Source organism: Plecotus auritus, assembly GCF_963455305.1.
Source record: "Plecotus auritus genome assembly, chromosome: 5".
Lineage (NCBI taxonomy): Eukaryota > Metazoa > Chordata > Mammalia > Chiroptera > Vespertilionidae > Plecotus > Plecotus auritus.
The window spans coordinates 146,461,597-146,489,494 of record NC_137776.1 but is presented as its reverse complement, the minus strand read 5'-3'; the positions used below and the strand labels follow the sequence as shown (position 1 = coordinate 146,489,494).

The following is a 27,898-nucleotide window of genomic DNA, read 5'->3' as shown; positions in this document are numbered from 1 at the left end:
TTTCAGCCCTATTCCCCTTCACTTCCCAGTATCTAATAGATGAGCTACTATAGAGCAGGTTTCCATAAACAGTGGAATATATATATAAATATAAAAACAAGATTCATTTGTTAAAATACTTACATCATCTTCATAACGAATATGGATGTTGGAAATTTTCACTTGAAGATTTTTTATGATCTGAGTAATTAATTTTTCTGTAAAAGTGTCTTGTTTCTCCACCAGGAGTTTTTCTAGAATTGCAAATATTCCTTTTTAAACTTGCATGAAAAATATATTCTATAAACATCCACATATTGAGGTAAAGAAAAAAATCTGTATTTGTAGATTTGCTTTTCAAAAATCTTCCATACCAAAAGATTTTCAAAGGCAACTAAATAGTTTTCAAAAACTAGTTTCTTGTTCAGTGAAACTAAAGCCAACCTTGCAAAATTTATTGGCATTAAATTTTATAAACTTCTGTTAATTATATCTGAGTACATAAAGATATGGACAACAATGAAGATTAAAAAGTAAGAATTTTAATAGGCTTATATGAAAAAAGCTAGAGAAAGCAGCAAAGGTAGAATCTCCCTTAAAATTAGAGATAACATCATAAGTTGTCTGTGGTTAGGTGTATAAAGTAGTTGAATATGATTCTCCTGATGAATACAAAGTAGGAAGATACAAGTATTACCCTCTCTCCTTTACAGCAAGGATGAAGGATGTTCATCAGCTGTTTCTTTTTCTAAAACCTATTTACTATCTCCAGTTCCAATATTTTTCAGGGGAACAGAAAGAATAAAAAATTGAGGTTCCTAATTTTTTAATATGCCTTTAATAACCACTAGTTACTACCCCTATTTCCTCCACTTAAAAATGCCAATAAAAGCTATCTTTTTTCCTAAAAAAAAAATATATATATATGTATATATATATATATATATGAAAAAAAGAGATGAAGACTGAAATTACTGAAGTCACAAATGAGAGTGAGAACATTACTACTTATTCTACAGAAATAAAAAAGAATTACTATAAGATAGTACTATGAAAAAATTTTACTAACGAATTGTAATACCAGATGAAATGGACAAATTCCTAGAAAAACGAAATCTACCAAGGCAAAATCACAAAGAAACGGAAAATCTGAATAGTCATATAATTCATAGAAGATCAAATCAGTAATCAAAAATCTCTTGACAAAAGAAAGCTCTGGACCTCATGGCTTCACTTGTGAATTCTACCTAACATTTAAAAGAGAACATCAATCCTCTTCAAACTCTTCCAAAAAACTGAAGAGAAGGGAGTATTTCCAAACTCAATATGAGATCAGCATTAATGTGACACAAAAGCAAGACAAACATACCACAAAAAACTACAGATCAATATCCCTAATGAATACTGACACAAAAATCTTCAACAATATGTAAACAAATAAAAATGAAAAGCCCATTATAAGGATTGCACACCATGACTCAATACAATTTATTCCTGCAATGGAAGGATGGCTCTATATATGAAAATCAATCAATTTAATATACCGTATCAACAAAATAAAAGAAAAAACACATGATCATCTCAACTGATTAAGAAAAAGCATTTGACAAACGTCAATATCCTTTCATAATAAAAACACTCAATAAACTAGCAATAAAAGGAAACTAATTTAACATAATAAAGGTCACAGGTGAAAACTCACATCATACTCAGTAGTGAAAGTCTGAAAGCTTTACCTCTTAAGTTCAGGAAAAAGGTAAGGATGCCCACTTTTGCCACTTCCATTCAACATAGTATGGAAATTCTAGTCAGAGTAATTAGCCAAGAGAAAATAAATAAAAGGCATACAAATTGGAAAGGAAAAAAATAACATTATCTCTGTTCACAGATAACATTACCTTATATAAAGAAAACCCTATATAATTCCACACACAAAAAATTGTTAGAACTAATAAACTAATTAAGCAAAGTAGGAAGGTACAAAGCCAGCACAAACAAATCACTTGCATATCCATTTCCAATCAATGGACAATCTGAAAGGAAATTACAAAAATAACTCCCTTTATAATAGCATCAAAAAAATAAAATACTTAGGAAAAAATTTTAAAGACATAAGTAAGTGGAAGGACATCCCATCCATATCCGTGGATTGGAAAATTTGATATTGTTAACACGACAATATTGCCCAAAGGACTCTACAGATTCAAAGCAATCCGTAACAAAATATCAATGACATTTTTTTGCAGAGAAAAAAAATCCATCATAAAATTCATAAGGAATCTCAAGTAATCAAAACAATCTTGAAAAGGAAGAACAAAGCTGAAAGAATCACACTTCCTAATTGCAAAACTTATAACAAAAGTACAGTAATCAAAACAGGGTGGTATTGGCATAAAGAACATATAGACCAATGAATAAACTAGAAAGCCCAAAATAAATCCTCACATACCCTCAAATAACTTTTTTAGAAGAGTGCCAAGACTATTCAATGGGCAAGAACAGTATTTTTTTAAGAAATGATGCTTGGAAAACTGTATATCCAGATATTCACACGCAAGAGAATGAAGTTGGACCTTTATCTAACAATATACAAAAATGAACTTAAATAGATCAAAGATTTAACTGTAAGACCTAAAACTATAAAACCTCTTATAAGAAAACATAGGAAACTGGATTTGACCATAATTTCTTATATATGATACCAAAGGCACAGGCAACAGAAGAAAAGCAGACAAAATGAACTTCATGAAAACTTTAAAATTTGGGGCCTTGTAGACTATCAACAGAGTAAAGATGCTACCTACAGAAAGGAATAAAATTTGCAAATCACATATCTAATAAGGGATTAATATTCAGAATACACAGAGAACTCTGACCACATACCCTCCCAAAAAAACACACAATTAAAAAATGGGGAAAAATACTTGAATAAATATTTGTCCAGAGATATAGAAATGGCCAGTAAGCACATAAAAGGATGCTCAAATACTAGTTTTTAGGGAAGTGCAAATCTACACTACACGATACCATTTCATCCCCATTAAGATGTTAGTTACTATTTAGAAAAAAACCAAGATGGTGGCATAAGGTATACACCTGTACATGCTGCCTCTCACAACCACACCAAAACTACAACTAAAAGACAAAACATCTATCACCCAGAACCATGGGAAAGCTGGCTGAGTAGAAGTTCTACAACTAGAAGGAAAGAGAAAAGAGCATCCAGACTGGGTGGGACATGCACAGGCATGGAAAGCAGAGGTATGGAGGCGTGTGAATCAGGCTGGTGACTGGGTGCACTGTTTTTTTCAATCCAAAGGGAGACACAAGCTCCCTACTGCTCTGAACTCCAGTTTCCGGTGAGACTCTGGGGACTCAGACTCCTTTGGGGAGAAGCGGGACTGTCTGCCATCGGTTCGGATAGTGAGGGTGGCTCTCTTGCAGAGGTGCGCGCAGGAATCATTGTTTACTGTGCTGGGGCGTGGGATGCAGAGATGCAGAGAGGGCTGACTGGCAGCCATCGCTGTTTGCCACACCCTGGTGATTCCCTGAGACCCCGCCACGCCCATTTACAAACCCACCCAAACTGAGTGCAGCAGCTTTTGCATATGAATGGTCTGCCCTATCGCAGCTTAACCTAACAAACTGCAGCTGGGTCAGCTCCAAAACTTCCAAACCCCAAGCAAAGAGGAGAAATCTGCAGATCTTGCTGTAGCTCCTGCTGGGTGGCCTCAGACAGTTGCTGACCTGCACCTCCTTGGAGATCCAGGAGCCAGTGTACCTAGTGGTCAGTGTGAGACGACAACAGATTTCAACTCCTCACATCCATAAGTGACACACTCAAGAGGCAGACTCAGTGAGCACCAAAGACCCACTGAAGCAAGTCCTCCCCATAAGGGTGTCTCCAGCACAGCGGTTCTTCTATTATAGACAAAGCGGGTCCTCACAGCAAATTGGCCTGGAGGTCAATTCCTCCCAGTGTACCAACAGCAATCAAGGCTTAACTACAACAAGACTGTGCACTCAACCCACAAAGGGGTGTACCAAGAGTGTCCACCTCAGGTGATTGGGGAGGCTGCACCACTGGGCCCTATAGGTCACCTACCACATAAAGCCACTCCATCAACACAGGGAAGCAGCCAAAATGCGGAGACAAAGAAACATGTCAGGAATGAAAGAAATGGAGGAAAGCAAACTACTGGATATAGAGTTCAAAACCTCAGTTATAAGGTTACCCAAGAATCTTCTAGAAACCTCTGAGGAACTTAGTGAGACCTTTAAGGATCTTAATGAGAATGCCAAAAAAAATGGAAAAGGACCAGTCAGAAATTAAGCATACACTGTCTGAAATAAAGAATAATATACAGAAATTGAACAGTAGACCAAAGGACCCCAAGAATCAAACCAAAGATTTGAAATATGAGGAAGCAAAAAACACCCAACCAGAAAAACAAAAAGAAAAAAGAATCCAAAAATATGAAGATAGTGTAAGGAGCCTCTGGGACAACTTCAAGCATAACAACATCTGAATTATGGGGGTGCCAGAAGAAGAGAGAGAGCAAAATATTGAAAACCTATTAGAAGAAATAATGACAGAAAACTTTCCCTACCTGGTGAAAGAAATAGAATTACAAGTCCAGGAAACGCAGAGAACCCCAAACAAAAGGAATCCAAAGAGGACCACACCAAGACACATCATAATTAAAATGCCAAGAGCAAAAGGCAAAGAGAGAATCTTGAAAGTAGCAAGAGAAAAACAGTAAGGGAGTACCCATACGACTGTCAGCTGATTTCTCAACAGAAACTATGCAGGCCAGAAGGGAGTGGCAAGAAATATTCAAAGTGATGAATAGCAAGAACCTACAACCAAGATGACTCTACCCAGCAAAGCTATCATTTAGAATTGAAGGTCAAATAAAGAGCTTCACAGATAAGAAAAAGCTAAAGGAGTTCATCACCGCCAAACCAGTATTATATGAAATGCTGAAGGGTATTCTTTAAGAAGAGTAAGAAGAAGAAAAAGATAAAGATAAAAATTATGAACAACAAAGTGACAACGAATACATATCTATCAACAAGTGAATCTAAAAATCAAGTGAATAAAAAATCTGATGAACAGAATAAACTGGTGAATATAATAGAATCAGGGGCATAGAGAGGGAGTGGACTGACAATTCTCGGGGGGAAAGGGGTGTGATGGGTGCGGGAAGAGATTGGACAAAAATCTTACACCTATGGATGAGGACAGTGGTGGGGAGTAAAGGCATGGGGTGCAGGGGGGATTGGGTAGAGGGGAGCTATGGGGGGAAAAAAGAGGAACAATTGTAATAATCTGAACAATAAAGATTTAAAAAAAAAAGATGTTACTATTTAAAAAAAAAAAAAACACATCCAGAGAATAAGTAGGTATGAATAACCACATAAGATATGAAAGAACTGTGACAGCGAAGAAAAAATAATTACAAAAAGTGTTGCCAGGAATTGCGTTAAATCTCCTTTATTATTTTTTACCTGTTTATCAACAGGTAAAAATTTAATATTGGGTTATATTTTTTATTTTAAAAAATTAATGTATGGCAAGGATAGTGAAATCAGTATATAGCTACCTAACTTTTAAGACGCTTAACTTTTAAATGAAGGACAGAGAAGATAAACACCTTACTAGGTTAGGAAAATGACTTTATGTTAGAAGATAAGAAAGGCTACAGTATATTTGCTTGTTAAGAAGAAAGATTCACTAGAGGGAGAAGTTAGAGTCTGAGTAAAAATAGCTGCTGCTGCTTCATGCAGCACAAGTGGAAAGGAATTAGATTTCTGCAGGACATCTCTTCCACCAACAAAAGAAGGGGTTGAAGTAATGGACCATTTGGTCTAGGTTGAATAGGAAAGGATGTGAAGCTAGAGGATAAATAAACAGATTTGGGAAAGTATAAATATATAAAGGGACTCAACATATGCAAAAGGAGAGCTGATATAAGGAGAATAAAAAGGAAAAGGCTAGAAATGTAAGAAAACATACTTGATCCAATTAATTATTATAGTTAAAAACTAATCTTTCCCTTATAAGCTAGGTATATTATTTGCCCTAAGATAAATGTGTAATAGGTAAAAATTTTTATAAACATGATAAAACACATTAAATACATTAAAATGCCCCATGTAATAAGATTCTCTCATATTTAAGTAATCTCAGTGCTTCCAAAGAAAAATAATATTCAAATGTGATCAATATTTTTGTCTTTTCCCCATTTCTTATTTCAATTCTTCTTTGTTTTCTTTACCTTGATCAGCTACTTTTTGTTTGGCTTCTTCTATTCTTTTTAGTTCCTGCTGCTTTGCTTCCAAAAGTTGCTTTTCTTCTTTTAAAGAATCATATTTTATTACTAAAGGAAGCATAAAAAGGGAGAATCTTAACTACATTAAATTTAAATGTACTCATTCCAAAAAACATACAAGAAAATAATCACTAATTCCAGGTCTGCAAAACTTTAGTGTGAAAACCAATTTAATTCAATTACCTAGCACCAAATGTATATATTTTAAAAATCACAAAAAATGCCCCCAAAATATTTTTAATAAATACAGTAATAAAATATAAAGATTTTCCATCTACAAAAAAGAGTAACTTAAATTATAATGTTTAAAATTTGACTTACTAGAAGAAGGCACTATGAGTAAATAAATGTTTTCCAGTACAGCTACAACTGGTTGAGTATAAAGGTTTTTCCATGGAATTTTAAGATTAAGATTACCTACATTAAAAAAAAAAAAACACAAAAAATATTCATTTAAACTACATTTACTATCAGCCTATTTTCTGTCATACATTAGAAAAGATTACAAGTTCAGTCACTTTATATAAAGCTATTTTACAACCAAAAATAAGGCTTTGTGGTGAAAATTTGAAATTATTTGTATCAATCAATATTGTTGGAAAATCTACTAAATGATATCCTAAATATTTTTAAGTTTCTATTTATGGCTATCTGTACCACAAACATACTAATATTCTTCTTCCATTAACCAACAATCCTTTTTATTATAACTTACAATATCCCCATTCTTCCTCTAAATCTCTATAAGAAGTACTTTCCTTATACTTTAAAAAAGATTATCTAATTTATGTAATTGTTTATTTTTCACATGTAGAGATTATACACAGAGTTTAACAATGGGGATACGTCCTGAGAAATTCATCATTAGGTGATTTTTGGCATTGTGCTAAGATCATAGAGTGCCCTTACACAAACTTCAGTGGTCTTCTAGCCTACTATGTAGCCAGGCTATATAGTGTAGCCAGGCTATATATTATAGCCTACTGCTCCTAGGCTACAAACCTGTACAAAAGGTTACCATACGAAACAACACAAAATTAAATGAAGCACAAGAGAAAATGATGCAATCAGGAGCCTGAGTAACATGAGACATATGAGGCTGCTGACATATGAGCATGAGACATATGAGGCTGCTGCCGCAGTAACATAGCATGCTGATTTACAGCAAATGTTTTGTTTTTTTTAAGTAGAAAAAGTATACTCTAAAATAACAATAAAAACATAAAGTATAGCCCTGGCCAGGTGGCTCATTTGGTTTGAACATAATCCCATACAACAAAAGATTGTGGGTTCGATTCCTGGTCAGGGTGTGTATGGGAGGAAACTGATTGATGTTTCTCTCTCATGTTGATGTTTCTCTCTCTCTCCCCTCCTCTCTTTGTAAAATCAATAAAAAAGATATCCTCTCTCTAAAAAAAAAAAAAAAAAAAATCAATAAAAATATTTTTTAAAAACCACACAAAAAATATACTCTCAGGTGAGAATTTTAAAATTTTTAAGTATAAAGTATACTATAGTAAGTACATAAAATAGTAACAATCCATTTATTGTCTTTATGAAGTTTTATGTACCTTACATAAGTGTATGTGTTATACTTTTATACTGGCAGTACAGTAGGTGTGTTTTACACCCGCACTACCACAATCAAGTAAGTAATGCCTTGAGTTGCAACAGCTATGACATTACCAGACAGTAGGAATTTTTCAGCTCCTTATAATCTTATAGTACCATATCGTATAAGCGGTCCGTTGTTGATCAAAATGTCATTATGCAGTGCAGGAATGTATGTACAATAATATACATTGTATGATTATCACTATAAGAATATTTCACACAAATATCTCTGGTATTATGGGAAATATTTGAAAATTATTCAAACTAATGAAAATAATTTACGATCCAATAGCAAAAAATGTTATGAGTCCTCAAATTAAAAATAATATTATGTGAGGGGTTGCTTATACTATTGATTCTAGTTTTGTGTATTTAGAAATTTTCCAAAATAAAGATTTTTAAGTATTTTTAAATTCCTTAGAAAGTATGAGTCTCTAGATTTAGAAATAGTTGTCATAATTAGAAAAGGGAAAGATTATTAAATACACTATTATCACATTAACTGGTTAGTAATTTATGAAGGGGGAAAAAATCTACTTAGAGCTATCTCTTTTCATAACCAATGTTTTCAAAACCCTGACCAGTGATGCTCAGTTGGTTGGAGCATCAACCCATATACCAAAAGGTGGCAGGTTTGATCCCTAGTCAGGGCTCTCTCACATCAATGTCTTTCTCTCTTTCTCTCTATTTCTCTCCCTCCCTCTATCTAAAAATCAATAAACATATTTGTGGGTCAGGATTTTAAAAAAAAATTCTGTACAAAATGTAATGAGTTGCAACACATTTGACAGTTTATTTACAACTGTATCAAGCAGACTGTTTACACATATATACACATACAGTACATTAGTAAAAAAATAAAGGCCCGACCTGTGTGGCTCACTGGTTGAGCGTCCACCCATGAACCAGGAGATGGTGGTTCAATTCCCAGTCAGGGCACATGCCTTAGTTGTGGCTCGACCCCCAGTAGGGGGCGTGCAAGAGGCAGCCAATTGCTTCTCTCTCTCATCATTGATGTTTTTATCTCTCCCTCTTCCTTCCTCCCTCTGAAATCAATAAAAGCATATTTTTAAAAAATAATCTTAAAAAGTTAATAAATTTAAGGACAGAGAACAGTGACAAAATAGCAGTAATCAAAGAAAAACATAAAATTAACAATATAGCATTTTTACCACTAAATCTTTTAACCATATTTTTCTCTCTCATTATAAGGTACAGACTACTTATAGAAAATTTGAAAACTTCATAAAAATATATATGAAAGTAATTCCAAAAATCTCCTACATTAAGAACAACTACTTTCAAAATATGTACATATGAATACCTATATTTGATATATGTGGAATTCTGTATTCCAAATGAGGAAAACTTTGAAAGATCATCAGATTAACAATCCTATATAATAAAAGGCTAATATGCAAATCAACCGAACGGTGGAACAACCAGTCGCTAAGATGTGCACTGACCACCAGGGGGCACTCAACACAGGAGCACTGCTCAGCCAGAAGCTGGGCTCACAGCTGGCAAGCTCAGTGGCGGTGGCGGGAGCATCTCCCGCCTCTGCAGCAGTGCTAAGGATGTCCAACTGCCAGCTTAGACCCGGCTCCTCCTGGGCCTAAGCCAGCCGTGGGCAAACTACGGCCCGGGGGCCGGATCCGGCCCGTTCGGCTGTTCTATCCGGCCCGCAGAGCCGAAAGAGCGGAGGGTTCTCTTGCTCTCCCCTCCGCTCCTTTACTTTGAATTTATATTAGTTCACACAAACACTCCATCCATGCTTTTGTTTCGGCCCTCCGGTCCAGTTTAAGAACCCATTGTGGCCCTCGAGTCAAAAAGTTTGCCCACCCCTGGTAAGCCATCAGCTGGACATATCCTGAAGACTCCCAGACTGCAAGAGGGCGCAGTCTGGGCTGAGGGACCCCCCTGAGTGTACGAACCTCATGCACCGGGCCTCTAGTATCCAATAATAGCAAGGGAACAGTATGTTCCTATAAAACTGGTTATATTGCTGTACCATTCATTTGGAAGCATTACTTTTTTCATTCAACAAATTATGTGCCTACCAAATGCTAGGTATTTTGCTAAGTGGTATGAATACAATAAAAATTAAATCCACTTCTCAAAAAACTTATTGTCTAGCAGAAGAAAACAATAATGATATTAAAGAAAGACAGGTGCTGTGTTAGGGGTATGCAAACAACACCTTAAATGAGTCTCAAAATTATCTTATGTATTTGGTACTTAATGCAGTATACTTTCCACTATCTTTTTTTTCTTTAGCTTTTTCCAGGAACATTGCACCTAAGTTTCGAAACACACAAAATAGTTCTCCATTACTAAACAGTTTTCCACTATCTTCTATTAACACTGAAAATTAACTTATTATCATTGTTAAATATGGTGAGACAATATGTTCACTGAAATATTTTGTACCTTTGGAAATACAGGATTACTCTACAATTTCTAAATATGTATTCGTTGGATTATAACACTACCATAAAAAATAAATGAGGTCAAATCAACATGGATTATGAGAAATCTTTAATAAATGTTAACTAAAAAACAGAATATGAAATCGTACATATTCCATGATTACAAAAGGTACACATGTAAAAATTCATATAGGAATATGCAAAAATAAACATGTTAGGTGGAAAATAACAGGTGACATGTTTTCCCTTCTTATACTAAAATGTCTTTAAATTAAGGGAGAAAAGAGATCCTTTGAGTCTCAGCAACATTAAAATAATGAAAATTTTCTTAAGCAAATGTCTAACACCAACCATAAGTGCACAAAATTATGAAGACATTAATCATGTAATTTAGATGAGCTTTCAAAATACCTTATTCCCCCACTGACACCAATATGTTGCAATAACATTCTATAAATCCTACTACACAAACTTATCTGTACAACAAAGATATGTATATACTTTCAAATCTCAAATAATGACACTACCATCTTGCATAAAATTTAAAGCAATAAAATTCACACAGTTATCCTATATAATAAAAGGCTAATATGCAAATCAACTAAACGGCAGAATAACCAGTCACTGTGACATGCACTAACCACCAGGGGGCAGGCGCTCAACACAGCAGCTGCCCCCTTGTGGTAAGTGCACTCTCACAGGGGGAGGAGTGCCGCTCAGCCAGAACCCAGGCTCACAGCTGGCGAGCGCAGAGGCAATGGCAGGAGACTCTCCCACCTCCGCAGCAGGCAGACATCCCCCAAGGGGTCCCGACTGCAAGAGGGCACTGGCTGGGCTGAGGAACCTCCCCCCACCCCGCCCGCACCCAGTGCATGAATATTGTGCACTGGGCCTCTAGTTTAAACAATAAAATTAAAATAACAAACCAACATAATTTAAGAAACCAAACACACGTTTTTATTAAGCATTTTAAAACATCATATTCTAATTAGTTTTTGCTCAAGCAATACACATAAACTGTTCGACTTGACTTGGGGTGGTGAACACACAATACAGTGTACAGATGATACGTTATAAAATTGTGCACCAGAAACCTTTATAATTTTGTTAACTAGTGTCAACCCAATAAATTCAATTTTAAAAAAGGGAAAAAATGTAAAGTATGAACACCAGAAAAATAATACAGGTCAAGAACTAGCTCAATATTCAGGGCAACCTAGAAAAACTTCCAGAGTAGAAACTCAGTTTCTGATAGGTCCCTAGCCACACTGTCTGGCTGACCTAGACCCTACTCCTTACACCACATATCCATGGGCAAACAGAATATAACAAAGATAACTAGTCAAAAACCTAAAAAACTGAGGGGTTATATGCTTTCTAGTAACACACTGGCTCTCAATTAACTCATTTTTAACACCTAATAAGGCATATAATTTCATACATATTAGACAAAGTAAATATAGACTGCACAATATTTTTGTCATAAAATTAAGCTCCATCTAGATAAAAACACATGATTATTTTCAATTAATGCTCAAAAACATTAAAAATATCACATTGTAAGGATAAGCATATTATTCTGGTTGTATGTCCAGCAAGGGGAACATACAAATAATCAAAGCTTACCTATATAACCAACTTTAATTTTAAATGGTACATCCAGTTGACTCTACAAAAAATACACAGATGTAAAATATTAGTACACAACAGATAACTACCTTTTTCTTCCTAGAATTATTTAAAGGCTTTAAAGTTAACTTACACCTTCCCTTTACCTTCAATGCTTATTTAAATTTATAGATATGTGTATGTCAATATTTATACCAGCATTGTTCATAAGAGCCAAAAGACAAAAATAATCCAAGTGACCATCAACAGATGAATAAAAAAAAATGTTGCATATACATATAGAATATTACTAAGCCATAAAAAGGAAAGATGTTCTGAAACATGCTACAACATGGATAAACCTTGAAGGAATTACCATGAGTAAAACAAGCCAGACAGAAAAATGACAAAATAGCATGATTCCATTTATATGCAGTACCTGAAATAGACATATTAATAGAAAATACATTAGAGGTTACCAGGGTCTACAGGGAAGTCTAAGAAGTTGTATCTTTTATGGTTACAGAGTTCCCTTTGGCATAATGAAAACTTTTAGAAACAGATACTGGTCATGGTTGCACAGCACTGTAAATGTAATTGATTGTAATTAATGCCACTCAATTCTATAGTAAAAAAATGATTAAAATGGTATAAAATACTGAAGATGACTGGGAAAATAAAAACATACAAAAACTAATAATAACATATCAATTATACTTTAATAAATATTTCTAAAAATAACATCATACAGAAATTAACATTAGAGAAATTTTTATATGGAGAAAATTACACTGTCAGTTTGTGCTTTTAAGAAGAGTAAGAATTCATTTTGCAAAATTCACATTTTACAAAATTTATTTTCAAACATTTTTCTCAAAATTAAATGATTTAAAGTGACAAAGTAAATCAGGAAAAAGTCTATAAGTGCACTAACAAATTTCTTACAGTCAAAACCTACCAGGGCATTTTCTTTAATTTCAAGATTCTTCAAGACCACAGCTCCTAAAAAAGATTATTAAAAATAAAGTTGAAATATTCAAATATTTTTCATTTTAAATATTAGGTATACTTCATCCCTAAAATGTCATATTAAGAAAAAATAATTACAAATAATGTATATAAAACAGAATTCAACTATAATAGTATTAGCTCACCTTCATTCTTCAACTAGTCTAAGATTGTATGCTTGACCAAAATGTCATTTGTTGGAAGTTATGACGTCTAAAGTTGTAGTTACATGTTTTTACATTTTAATCAGAATTATACAAATAATTAAGAATCTAGCAAGGTAACATGATATACAAGAAATACACAAAAAATGAATTGTATTTAAATACACTCCCAATGAACTGGAAAGAAATTTTTAAATCCAAAATCATCAAGATACAGAAACATAAACTTCCCAAACTGAAATGCAAAGAGAAAAATAAAAGAAAAAGTAATGAAACAGAACATCCAAGAATTGTAGGACAATTGTAATAGTTGTAACATATGCATAATAGGAATACCAGAAGGCGGGGGGGAAATGAAGTACTAATGACTGAGAAATAAATGATAAAGACACCAAACCATTGATCCAGGAAGCTCAAAGAACACAAAGCAAAAAAAATACCTCCAAAAAATCTACACTTAGGCATATCATAATCAAACTGAAGAAAGCCAAATACTAAGAAAAATGTTGAATATGAACCAGAAATCCCACTTCTGGGTATACATCCAAAAGAAAGAAGAACATGCTATCACAAAGATACCTACACTCCCATGTTTATTGCAACATTATTCACAACAGCCAAATGTGTTATCAACCTAAGTGTGTACATCAACAGAAGAATGAAGGTGTAATACATAGATACATACACACACACACACACACACGCACGCACGCACGCACGCACGCATAGAAATATTCAGTCACAAGAAAAAAGGAAATCTTGCCATTTTTTATAACATGGATGGCCTTTGAAAGGCATTATGTTTAGTAAGATAAGCCAGACACAGAAACACAAATATTGTATGTGGGATATAAAAAAAGTAGACTCAGAAACAGAGAGTAGAATGGTTTTTACTAGAGGCTGGAATGTGGGGGAACTGGAATGATGTTAAAGTGTACAAACTTGCAACTAGGAAATGAGTAAGTTCTGGAGATCTAATGTACATCATAGTGATTATAGTCAACAATATTGTATTATATACTTCAAAATTGCTAAGACACTACATTTTAAGTGTTCTTACCACACACACACACACACACACACACACACACACACACACACGATAATTATGTGGTGGGGTAAAGGTGTTAGCCAAAGCTACATACTTCAATACAGGGTGGGGCAAAAATAGGTTTACAGTTGTGAATACACAAAATCACCCACTCACAACTGTAGACCTACTTTGACCCACCCTGTATATAAATGTATCAAATAACATGTTGCACACCTTATAAACTTATACCATGTAATATGTAAGTTAGATCAACAACACCAAAAAAATCTCGAATGAAAGCAGAGAACACACACACACACAAACACAAATCCCAGTAGAGGTACAAGGAATAACTAAATTTAAAAAATCACTAGAGAAAGTCAAAAGCTGAATCAAATTGAAAAGAATGAATTGTCAAACTTGAAAACAAGTTATTTGAAAATACAGAAGAGCAAAAATTTTAAATAAAGAAAAGTGAACAGAGCCTAAAGGACTCAGGGAAAATTATCAAAAGTATGCATGAAAGAAGTCCAAAAGGAGGAAAAATAAAGGGGAAGAGAACATATTTGAAGAAATAATGGCTAAAACTCCAAAATTTAAGGAAATACATGAATATCTGAATCCAAGAATCTCAATCGAGGAACATGATAATCAAAGGCAAGGGAAGATTAAAGACAGCAAGAAAAAAGTAACTGACATATACACAGATTCTTCAATAAGATAATCAGTAGATTTCTCTGCAGAAACCTTGCAAGTCAAAACACAGGGATGATATATTTAAAGTGCTTATGTCCACTGAGAACATTATATCCAGCAAAATATCCTATCTACTTCAAAAATGAATATAAAATTAAGTTCTCAGATTTAAAAAAAATGCTGAGGAAGTTCATTACCAATAGATCTGCTTTACAAGAAATTTTAAAGGGAGTCCAAGTTGAAAAAGTATTAGGTAGCAACTTAAAACCATATGAAAAAATATAAAGTTCTACAGTAAAGGTAAATACATGGACAAGTATTAAAAAAATAGTATTATACTTTTACTTTATAATTTCACGTTTTGTTCTTTTACAGAAATTAAAAAACAAGGAATAAAAAATATAAGTCTATGTTAATCCTATATAATAAAAGGGTAATATGCAAATTGACCCTAATGGCGGAACGACCAGGAATGGCTGGGAATGACTGGTCGCTACGACGTGCACTGACCACCAGGAGGCAGACGCTAAAGGCAGGAGATGCCCCTGGTGGTGCACTCCCACAGGGGTAGCTCTGCTCAGCCATAAGCTGGGCTGATGGCTGCGAGCACAGCGGCGGTGGCAGGAGCCTATCCTGACCCCTCGGAAGTGCTAAGGATGTCTAACTGCCAGCTTAGGCCCAATCCCCTGGGAGCAGGCCTAAGCTGGCAGGTGAACATCCCATGAAGTCCCAGGCTGCCAGACGGATGTCTGACTGCCAACTTAGGCACAATCCCCCAGGGAGCAGGCCTAAGCTGGCAGGTGGACATCCCTCGAGGGCTCTTGGGCTGCCAGAGGGATGTCTGACTGCCAGCTTAGGCCCCATTCGCCGGGAAGTAGGCCTAAGCCAGCAGGTGGACATCCCCCTAGGGATCCCTGACTGCGAGAGGGCACAGGCTGGGTTAAGTGACCACCCAAGTGCATGAATTTTTGTGCACCAGGCCTCTAATAGGTACATGATATATAATATGTCATTTGTTACATCAATAACAAAGATGGGGAGGCAAGATGTAAAGGACTCAAGTTACTGATAAGTTAAGTTGGTATCAGTTTAAAATATATTGTTATAAGCTTAAAATATTTTTTACCCATATGGAACCACAAAGAAAACACTGATAGAATATACACACAAAAAAATAAGGGAATCAAAACATGTCACTACAAAAAAAAACTGACAACACAAAGAAAGTTGGGGAGGGGGTGGATGACACAAAAAGTTAAAAGACATAAAGAAAATAATGAATAAAATGGCAATAAGCCCTTCCCTATCAGTAATTATTTTAAGTGTAAATAAACCCCAAAACCAAAGACAAAGATAGGCAGAACTGATTTAGAAAAATAGGATTCCAATATATACTGTCCACAAGAAATTCACTTTAGCTTTAATGACACACATTGGTTGAAAGTAAACAAATGGAAAAAGATTTCCCATGCAAACAATAACCAAAAGAAGGCAGAGAGGAGAAACCAAGATGACGGCATAGGTAAACACCTAAACTGCTGCCTCCCACAAAAATTTCAAAACTACAAGTAAAAGACAAAACGGACATCATCCAGAACCACAGAAAGGCTGGCTGAGTGGAAATTCTACAACTAGAAGGAAAGAGAAAAGCACACTGAGACTCAAAGGAGCTGCAGAAGGCAGAGGTATGGAGGCACTCGCACGGAGAGGGCTGGCAACTGAGTACGCGGCTGGATTTCTCAATCTGGAGGGAGACAAAAGCTCCCAACTGCTCTGAACTCCAGTTCCGGGCGAGACTCCGGGGACCCAGACTCATTCGGGGAGAAAATGAACTGTCTGGCAGCGGGCGAAACTCGAAGGCAGCTTTCTCTCAGAGGTGCTTGCAGCGATTACCACGAGACACTGAGACATGGGGGCCTCTTAGGGCAGGGCTGACGGGAAGCCATAGCTGTTGGCTCCGCCCAGAGACTCCGCCCTATCCAAGCTGAGCACAGAGGATTTTGCAAGTCTTGTCTCATAAGGGTGTCTCCAGCACAGAAGTTCTCCCAGCATAGACACAGCTGATCCTCACAGCCAATTGGCCTGGAGGTCAATTCCTCCCACTGATACCAACAACAATCAAGGCTGAACTACAACAAGACTGTGCACACAGCCCACAAAGGGGTACACCAAGAGTGTCCACCTCAGGTATCTGGGGAGGCTGAGCCACTGGGCCCTATAGAACACCTAGCACACAAAGCCACTCTATCAACTCAGGTAAGCAGCCAAAATGCGGAGACAAAGAAACAGGTCACAAATGAAAGAAATGGGGGAGGAAAAATGGCGGCGGAATAGACAGATGTGTTCCGAGCCTTGTCCCGGAGTAGAAAGAAATAACAGCTGAGGGTTGCACGAGGAGTGTTTGTTGGCAAGTTAAGGGACAGCTAAACTCCAGAAGAAGGTGGGGGACTGCTAGACGGGGTTCCCCTGACCTGACAGCCCCCACTGCAGCTGGGTCCCCTCCCGGAGCTGCGGGCTTGGACGCAGAGTCTGCGCCATATTGAACGGGAAAGTGGAGCTTATCGGAAGCCTGAGAATCCACAACTGCGGCACCCATGGAACAGCTGTGAGCCCCAGAACACCAGTCCCCAGTTGGCGCAAACACGCGGATTCAGAGGCGCTCTACACTCCACCACGGAAAGGTCAGATTTCGCCTGGGATAAGGTGAGGTCTCTGGTCCCGGCGGGAGAGAGGAACGTGCGTTTTGCGGGAACTGGAGGACCAGGGAAGTCTGAGCCTAGAAAAATCCGTGACTGTTGGGGCTGGCGTGATCCATGAATGTGGAAGGGGGTCCTCAGAGCTGCTAACAGAAGGGATCTCTAAAAAGCAACCCATTTTGATCTGACGTGCAGGGACAGCCTAAGAATTTCAAAGGTGTGCCGGCTGCTTAGACTTACGCGCAGACCCATTGTTCGCACACTATGGGCTTTTTCCTCTTGAAATTCTTGCTTCTGATTACTAAGCCCAATACATAGGATCACCCAGTTGGGGACACCCTGGGAGACTGCAGGGGAAAGTTGTTTTTCTGGAAACTGGGGATCAGAGCGGAGAGTGACCATCAGAGAGCCAGCTCTGAGGGAACCCACTCCCACAAACCGGTAGTGAGTGCCACAGGGAAAGAAGGCTCTAACACTGCCTAGAGAGGCCATAGATAGACCCGGAAGTCAATCCAGAAACAATGCCACTCAGGGGCTGAATCACAAATTGACTCTTGTGTAATCAAAAATAAAGGAATACGAGAAATTAAGACACACCACCTGCTTAAAATCAGGACTGGCTTACAACACTGAAGAGTAGTGGAATGCAGGGAACTGCAATACTGTCTGGACTGAGAAACAGGCGTGCCAAACAGAACAACAGAGGAAGTGAATGACCTTCACTAGTCCACATTTTATTTTTATTTTTTAATTTTTAATTTTTTTATTTTCATTTTTTGCATCTTTTACTCAAGAAACTAATTTTTTTTCTTTTTTCCTCACTTGATTTTACTTTTTTAATTATTACATTTTTATTTTCAATCCGTATTATTACTACTGCTATTTTATCTTTTTTTTTTTTTAAGTGTCATTTTATTTTCTCTTCATTTTACTTTGGGATTAGTGTTCTACGTTCTATTTTCATCTTTCCTTTAGCATTGTTTTACTTTATCTCAACTCTACCTTTATGCCATCACAAGCTTCCTAGCCTTCCCCTTTCTGGTGTCCTGTTTATCTTACCACTTTCCTGCTTTAGATTTTCCCTATTCTTTCTGTTTACCCCCCGTTAAAATTTCACCCTACTTACATATCTAATCTCCAATCCTCTGCTCCAAGTCCTTACACACCTCTCTCTTCGCTGTCTTAACTATCCAAAAAATTGTTTTTCTCTCTGTACTTTTGTTGTTGTTTGCTTGAATGTTGATTATATCGAATTTTTATGTTTTTGTGAGATTGTTTTGCTTATTCTTCTTTTGTTTGTTTATTTGTTTGTTTGTTTTGTGCTTCTGATTTCCCTTGCCTCACTCAATATTAGTTGGTGTTGTAGTTTGTATTAATCCCCAGGTACTTGTTGCTGGCATTTGCTGGGATTAGTGATTGTTCTATTGGAATTTTATCCCCATATATATAGTTTGTTCCCCTTTCTCTCTTAGTCTCTTTCTTGTCTCTCTTACTTTTTTTTTCCTTTTCCCAATTTCATTTTGACACTCCTCTTTTTTTTCCTTTCTTTCTTTTTCCTCTTCTTCTTTCTCTCCTATCCCCTAATTTGCCTTTCTCTGGTGGTCACCTTTATTGGAGGTTATTAATATCATGAATACATATCTGTTCAGTGCCTTGTGTGTTGTACCTGGTAGTGCTGTATTTTGTGCCTTTAAATCAAAGCAGGAGAGAGAGAACTACATAAACAGACATCCAGAGAAGAGAGACCATGGGGAGACAAAGACACAGCCCGCATATGAAAGAAAAGCAGGCATCACCAGAAAAGGAAGTAAACGAAATGGAGGCAAGCAACCTTCCAGAGAAAGAATTCAGAGAAATGGTCATAAGGTGGCTGAAAAGAATGGAAGACAAATTCGACAATATGAGCAAGAACCAAGAGGAAATGAAGAAGAACCAAGAAGAAATGAAAAATGACATCGCTGCTGTAAAGAACTCAATAGGAAGCATCAAGAGTAGACTAGAAGCAGCAGAGGACCGCATCAGTGAGCTAGAAGACAAGATGGGAAAAAATACCCAAGTAAAGCAACTTCTAGAAAAAAAAAATTAAAAGGCAGGAGGAGAGCCTAAGAGAACTTTGGGACAACACGAAACAAAACAACATCCACATAATAGGGTTTCCAGAAGGAAAGGAAGCTGAGCAAGGAATAGAAAACCTATTTGAAGAAATAATGACAGAAAATTTCCCTGATATAGGGAAGAAAAACCCCACACAAATACAAGAAGCTCACAGAGTCACAAGCAAAATGAACCCCAAAAGACCGACGCCAAGGCACATTATAATTAAATTGGCAAACACCAACGACAAAGAAAGAATCTTAAAAGCGGCAAGAGAGAGACAGAAAGTTACATACAAAGGAACCCCCATCAGACTAGCAACTGATTTCTCAACAGAAACTCATCAGGCCAGAAGGAAATGGAATGAAATATACAAAGTCATGCAAAGGAAGGGTCTGAATCCAAGAATACTGACCCAGCAAGGCTATCAATCAAAATTGAAGGTGAAATCAGGAGCTTCACAGACAAAAAAGGACTAAGGGAATTTATTACCACCAAAACAGCAATGCAAGAAATGCTAAAGGGTCTGCTGTAAAAAAAAAAAGAAATAGGAAGCGAAGAAGGAACACAGGTGTAAAGAATAAAAATGGCGACAAATAAGTACCTATCAATAATAACTTTAAATGTAAATGCATTAAATGCCCCAATCAAAGGACATAGGGTAACAGATTGGATATGAAAACAAGACGCATATATCTGCTGTCTACAAGAAACCCACCTCAAAAAAAAAAAGACGCACACAGACTGAGGGTGAAGGGATGGAAAAAGGTTTTCCAGGCAAATGGAACTGAAAAAAAACCTGGGGTAGCAATACTTATATCTGACTAATTAGATCTCAAAGTGAAGGACATAAGAAGAGATAAAGAAGGCCACTTCATAATACTAAAGGGAGCAATCCAACAATAAGAAATAACTCTGGTAAACATATATGCACCCAATACAGGAGCACCCAAATACATAAAAAATCTCCTGGAGGATATCAAGGGAGAGATTGACAGCAATACAATCATAGTAGAAGACTTTAATACCCCACCATCACCATTGGACAAAGCCTCTAAACAAAAAATCAGCAAAGAAACATCAATCATAAATGACTCACTAGGCCAGATGGAATTAATTGACATCTTCAGAACATTTCACCCCAAAGCCACAGAATATACATTCTTCTCAAGTGCACATGGGTCATTTTCAAAGATAGGCCATATATTAGGACATAGGCAAAGTCTCTTCAAATTCAAGAAGACAGAAATCATATCAAGCATCTTCTCAGACCACAGTGGCATAAAACTGGAAATCAACTACAATAAAAACACCCCAAAGAAATCAAACACATGGAGACTAAACAGCATGCTATTAAACCATGACTGGGTTACCAGAGAGATCAAGGAAGAAATAAAAAACATCATGGCAACAAATGACAATGAAAACACAACAATCCAAAATCTATGGGGCACAGCAAAAGCAGTCTTAAGAGGGAAGTTCATAGCTCTACAAGCCTACTGCAAAAAACAAGAAACAATGGTAATAAATTACCTAACCCTACAACTCAAAGAGTTAGAAAAAGAGCAACAAGAAAAGCCCAGTGTAAGCAGAAGGAAGGAAATAATAAAGATCAGAGCGGAGATAAACCACACAGAGACCAAAGAAACAATACAAAAGATCAACAAAACCAAGAGCTGGTTCTTTGAAAGGATAAACAAGATTGATGAACCTCTAGCCAGGCTCACCAAGAAGCAAAGAGAGAGGACCCAAATAAACAAAATCAGAAATGAAAGAGGTGAAATAACAATAGATCCCGCCGAAATATAAAGGATTGTTAAAAAATACTACGAACAACTCTATTCCAACAAACTGGACAACCTGGAGGAAATGGACATATTCCTAGAAAAATACAACCTTCCAAAACTCAATCAGGAAGAATCTAAACAGCTCAATATGCCGGTAACTATGGAAGAAATTGAAACAGTCATCAAAAAGCTTCCGGCAAACAAAAGCCCGGGGCCAGACGGCTTCACAGGAGAGTTTTACCAAACATTCAAGGAAGAACTAAAACCTATCCTCCTCAGACTATTCCAAAAAATTCAAGAGGAAGGAACACTTCCACGCTCCTTCTATGAAGCCAGCATCATCCTAATAACAAAACCAGATAAAGACAACACAATGAAGGAGAATTACAGGCCAATATCCCTCATGAACGTAGATGCCAAAATCCTCAACAAAATTCTAGCAAATCGGATCCAGCAGTACATCAGAAAGATCATACACCATGACCAAGTAGGGTTTATCCCAGGAATGCAAGGATGGTACAATATCCGCAAATCAATAAACGTGATACATCACATAAACAAATTGAGAGATAAAAATCACATAGTCATATCAATTGATGCAGAAAAAGCATTTGACGAAATCCAACACCCTTTCTTGATAAAAACTCTCAACAAGGTGGGAATAGAAGGATCATACCTCAACATAATAAAAGCTATACATGATAAACCCACAGCTAACATCATACTCAATGGGCAAAAACTAAAACCATTTCCCCTAAGAACAGGAACAAGACAGGGAAGCCCACTCTCACCACTCCTGTTCGACATAGTACTGAAAGTATTAGCCATTGCAATTAGACAAGAAGAAGAAATAAAAAGCATCCAAATTGGAAAAGAAGAAGTAAAGCTGTCCTTATTTGCAGATGACATGATATTGTACATAAAAAACCCAAAAGACTCCATCAAAAAACTAACAGACTTAATAACTGAATTTGGCAATATAGCAGGATACAAAATTAACGCCAAGAAATCTATGGCATTTCTATACACCAATAGTGAACTTACAGAAAGAGAGACTAAAAAAGCAATCCCATTGACCATCACACCAAAAAATTAAGATACTTAGGAATAAACCTAACCAAGGAGGTAAAAGACCTATACGCGGAAAACTACAGGACACTAAAAAAAGAGATAGAAGAAGATGTAAACAGATGGAAGAACATACCATGTTCATGGATTGGTAGAATCAACATCATCAAAATGTCCATACTACCCAAAGCAATCTATAGATTCAATGCATTTCCCATTAAAATACCAACGGCATATTTCACAGACCTAGAAAGAACTCTCCAAAAATTCAACTGGAATAAAAAAAGACCCCGAATAGCCACAGCAATCCTGAGAAAGAAGAATAAAGTAGGAGGGATCACAATACCAGATTTCAAGCTGTATTACAAAGCCACTGTCCTCAAAACAGCCTGGTACTGGCACAAGAACAGACATATAGATCAATGGAATAGAGAATCCAGATATCGACCCAAACCACTATGCGCAATTAATATTTGACAAAGGAGGCATGAACATACAATGGAGTCAAGACAGTCTCTTCAATAAATGGTGTTGGGAAAATTGGACAGATACATGCAAAAAAATGAAACTAGATCACCAACTTACACCATACACAAAAATAAACTCAAAATGGGTACAGGACTTAAACATAAGACGGGAAACCATAGAAATACTAGAGGAATCCACAGGCAGCAAAATCTCAGACATATGCCGAAGGAACTTCTTCACTGATACTGCCCCTAGGGCAACGGAAGCCAAAGAGAAAATAAACAAATGGGACTACATCAAAATAAAAAGCTTTTGCACAGCAAAAGAAACCATCAACAAAACAACAAGAAACCCCACTGTGTGGGAGAACGTATTTGCAAATGTTATCACTGATAAATGTTTAATCTCCAACATCTACAGGCAGCTTATACAACTTAATAAAAGGAAGATAAATGATCCAATAAAAAAATGGGCAACGGACCTAAATAGAATCTTTTCGAAAGAAGTCAGAAGGAAGTCCAAGAGACACATGAGAACATGCTCAAAGTCACTAATTATCCGAGAGATGCAAATCAAAACGACAATGAGATACCATCTCACACCTGTCAGAATGGCTATCATCAACAAATCAACAAACGACAAGTGTTGGCGACGATGCGGAGAAAAAGGAACCCTCGTGCACTGCTGGTGGGAATGCAGACTGGTGCAGCCACTGTGGAGAACAGTATGGAGTTTCCTCACAAAACTGAAAATGGAACTCCCATTTGACCTAGTAATCCCACTCCTAGGAATATATCCTAAGAAACTAGAAACACCAATCAGAAAGGATATATGCACCCCTATGTTCATAGCAGCACAATTTGCAATAGCTAAGATTTGGAAACAGCCTAGGTGCCCATCAGCAGATGACTGGATCATAAAACTATGGTACATCTACACAATGGAATACTATGCTGCCATAAAAAAGGAATTATTACCATTTGCAGGCACCTGGATGGAATTAGAGAACATTATGCTAAGTGAAATAAGCCAGTCAATGAAAGAAAAATACCACATGATCTCACTCATTTGGGGATAATAAAAAACAGTATAAACTGATGAACAAAAAGATAGATACAGAGGCAGTAAAGCATCAAACGACTGTCAAATTACAGCGGGAAGGTTAGGGAGAGGTGGGGGAAATAAGAGATCAACTGAAGGACTTGTATGCATGCATATAAGAGTAACCAACGGATGCAAAACATTGGGGGGTGAGGGCATGTATGGGAGTGGGGTGGGGGGGACAATGGTAAGATATGTACACATATAATACCTTAATAAAAAAAAAAAAAAAAAACAACAAATGAAAGAAATGGAGGAAAGCAAACGACTGGATATAGAGTTCAAAACCATGGTTATAAGGTTTTTCAAGAATTTTCTAGATAAGGCCGATAAATTAAGCGAGACCCTCGAGGATATGAAAAAGGACCAACTAGAAATTAAGCATACACTGACTGAAATAAAAAATAATATACAGAGATCCAACAGCAGACTAGAGGATCTCAAGAATCAAGTCAAAGATTTGAAATACAAAGAATCAGCCAAAACCGGTTTGGCTCAGTGGATAGAGCGTCGGCCTGCGGACTGAAAGGTCTCAGGTTCGATTCCGGTCAAGGGCATGTACCTTGGTTGCGGGCACATCCCCAGTAGGGGGTGTGCAAGAGGCAGCTGATCGATGTTTCTAACTCTCTATCCCTCTTCCTTCCTCTCTGTAAAATATCAATAAAATATATTTAAAAAAAAAAAAAAAAAGAAATACAAAGAATCAAAAAACACCCAACCAGAAACGCAAAAAGAAAAGGAATCCAAAAATATGAAGATAATGTAAGGAGCCTCTGGGACAACTTCAAGCGTACCAACATCCAAATTATTAGGGTGCCAGAAGGAGAGAGAGAGCAAGATACTGAAAACCTATTGGAAGAAATAATGACAGAAAACTTCCCCCACCTGGTGAAAGAAACAGACTTACAAGTCCAGGAAGCACAGAGAACCCCAAACAAAAGGAATCCAAAGAGGACCACACCAAGACACATCATAATTAAAATGCCAAGAGCAAAAGACAAAGAGAGAATATTAAAAGCAGCAAGAGAAAAACAGTTAGTTACCTACAAGGGATCACCCATACGATTGTCAGCTGATTTCTCAACAGAAACTAGCAGGCCAGATGGGAGTGGCAAGAAATATTCAAAGTGATGAACAGCAAGAACCTACAACCAAGATTACTCTACCCAGCAAAGCTATCATTCAGAATTGAAGGTCAGATAAAGAGCTTCACAGATAAGAAAAAGCTAAAGGAGTTCATCACTGCCAAACCAGTATTATATGAAATGCTGGGTATTCTTTAAGAAGAGGAAGAAGAAGAAAAAGATAAAGATAACAATTATGAACAACAAATACATATCTATGAACAAGTGAATCTAAAAATCAAGTGAATAAAAAATCTCATGAACAGAATAAACTGGTGAATATAATAGAATCAGGGGCATAGAAAGGGAGTGGACTGACAATTCTCAGGGGGAAAGGGGTGTGGGGGGAGTGGGAAGAGACTGGACAAAAATCGTACACCTATGGATGAAGACAGTGAGGGAGGGAAAGGGCAGAGGGTGGGGTGGGAACCGGGTGGAGGGGAGCTATGGGGGGAAAAAGAGAAACAATTGTAATAATCTCAACAATATAGATTTATTTTTAAAAAAGAAGGCAGAGATGTATGTATGTATACGTGACTGCACGTGCGCCGCCATATGCCATATGGCACTGAGTCGGCTCTAAATCCTGGTTACCACATGAATATGTGATATCCACAATTTCCTATCCTTAGTAGCCCTGCTCAGCTCCTGAAGACTCATGCCGATGGCTTCTTTTCTGAAGTCAATCCATCTCATATGTGGTTTTCCCTCTTCTCCTGCCGCCTTCTATTCTTCTTCCAGAATTATTGTCTTTTCCAAAGAATCCTACCTTCTCATTATATGAGCAACACAGAACAGCTTCAGTTTTGCCGTTTTTACCTCCAGCAATGTTTCAGGCTTAATTTGCTCAAGGACCTAAACTTGTTCATCTTTCTGGTGGTTCAGGGTATCCATAGAGCTCTCCCCCAATACCGTATTTCAAATGAGTCATCTTTTTCCCCTGTCAGCCTTCTTCATTGTCCAGCTTTCTCATCCACACATACTAATTTAGAATATGAGGGTGTGGATGATCTTAACCTTGGTCTCTAATGATACATCTGTGATCTTTCCTAATTCTTTCATTGCTGCCCTTCCGAATCTTGGCCTTTTCTTGATTTCTTGGGTGTTATCTCCACTTGAATTGATGGCTAAACCAAAGTAAGCAAAATCTTCAACAATTTCAATATCTGCACAGTCTATGTTAAAGTTATTTCTTCTGTAATCATGATTTTTTTTGAAGTTCAAATTCAGTCCTGCTTTGGCACTTTATCCTTTTAATTTCATAAGTCATTTCAAACCATTGCTGCTTTCAGCCAGTAAGATGCTCACCTGCATACTTAAGTTGTTGATGTTTCTTCCACCAATTTTCACTCCTTCTTACTCTGAGTCTAGCCCAGTTTTTCATATATTTTCTTGTACAGATTTATAAAATAGGGAGATAAAATGTACCCTTGTCTGCTAATATAGGAAACCATTCTGTCTCTCCATATTCTGTCCTGACAGTGGCTTCCTGCCCACAACCAGAGGTTATGCATCAGAACAAGCAAGTGCTGAATCACACCCATTTCTTTCAGAGAAACCACAGCTTTTCAAGATCCACACAAAGGCTTTACTGTAGTCTGTAAAACACAGACTAACCATCTGGCAGCACTTGTTCTACATATGGTGAAAACCTTTGCTGCATCACCTTGAGCATCACTTTATTTGTGTGGGGAAATTAGGATAATGGTCCTATAGTTACTGTATTCCTAGGCATCTCCTTCCTTAAAAATTGGGATGTATGTTGACCATTTCCAGTCTATAGGCCATTTTTTATTTTCCATATTTACTGACATATTCTTGTTAGGATCTTGATAGATTCAGCCTCTGTAGCTTGAAACAATTCTATTGGTATTCCATCTAACTGGTAATTTAGTTCTTCCCAATACTTTCAGGAAAGTTTTCACTTCACTTTTAGAATTACAGGTTCTTTCTCATAAGAATCTTCTTCAAAACTATGTACTACTTTTCTCTTTTCTGTACATATTTTTCAATATACTGTTTCCACCTTCCCTTTAATTTCTCCTGGTCAGAATATGTGCTTCCGAGGTAACTGTTCAGCCTTACTATTCTAAATTTGAATTTTGTTCTATTTTTTAATCTTCTGGTCTCTTGTTTTTCCTTTTTTATTGTTCTCTTCTATCTTCTTACATGACTATTGAAATAGTTCCCTTTACCGCTACATGATAGTGGTTGAAAAACTATATTCAGGGTTCTCACCCTGCTTTTGCCACCTTTTTACTTTTGCCTCTTGCCTGTCTTTAACAATTTTTAGTATTTTTTCCTTCAACCATCTTGATTTTTCCTTCCAGTATTGTTTTTTCTCATCTTCCCTAATAATATTTCTAGGTTTAGTCCACACTTCTTCTGGTAGTCAATCAAGTTTAACCATTTGTTTTTTATGTGGACTTCAAATCCATCATGAATGTTATTTACATTATATTTTGAAAGTATAATTATTTTCACGCTCTTCTTCAGCTTTATTCTAATGTTTGATATTAACAGTTGGTGGTCAGTGCCTCAATCTGCTTCTGTTCTTGTTTTAGTGGAGAGAATACAGCTTCTCCATCTCCTGGTTCCAATTACATAGTCTTTTTTTTATTTCTGTATTAACCATCTGGTGATGTCCATATATAGTCTTCTGTTCAGTTGTTTGAACCATGTGTTTGTAATGGA

General features: G+C 36.8%; 1 protein-coding gene across 2 annotated transcripts in view; it reads right to left on the bottom strand.

The window, feature by feature from the left end:
* Positions 1–27,898, bottom strand: part of VPS13A (vacuolar protein sorting 13 homolog A) — a 238,608-nt gene that overhangs the window by 193,369 nt on the left and 17,341 nt on the right. For both annotated transcript variants that reach the window (XM_080670231.1, XM_080670232.1), the window contains exons 2-6: positions 12,924–12,967; positions 11,984–12,026; positions 6,636–6,731; positions 6,261–6,362; positions 124–233 (exon numbers count right to left, since the gene is read on the bottom strand). In XM_080670231.1, coding sequence (XP_080526357.1) covers positions 124–233; positions 6,261–6,362; positions 6,636–6,731; positions 11,984–12,026; positions 12,924–12,967 — 395 coding nt within the window. The remainder of the gene's footprint in view (positions 1–123; positions 234–6,260; positions 6,363–6,635; positions 6,732–11,983; positions 12,027–12,923; positions 12,968–27,898) is intronic.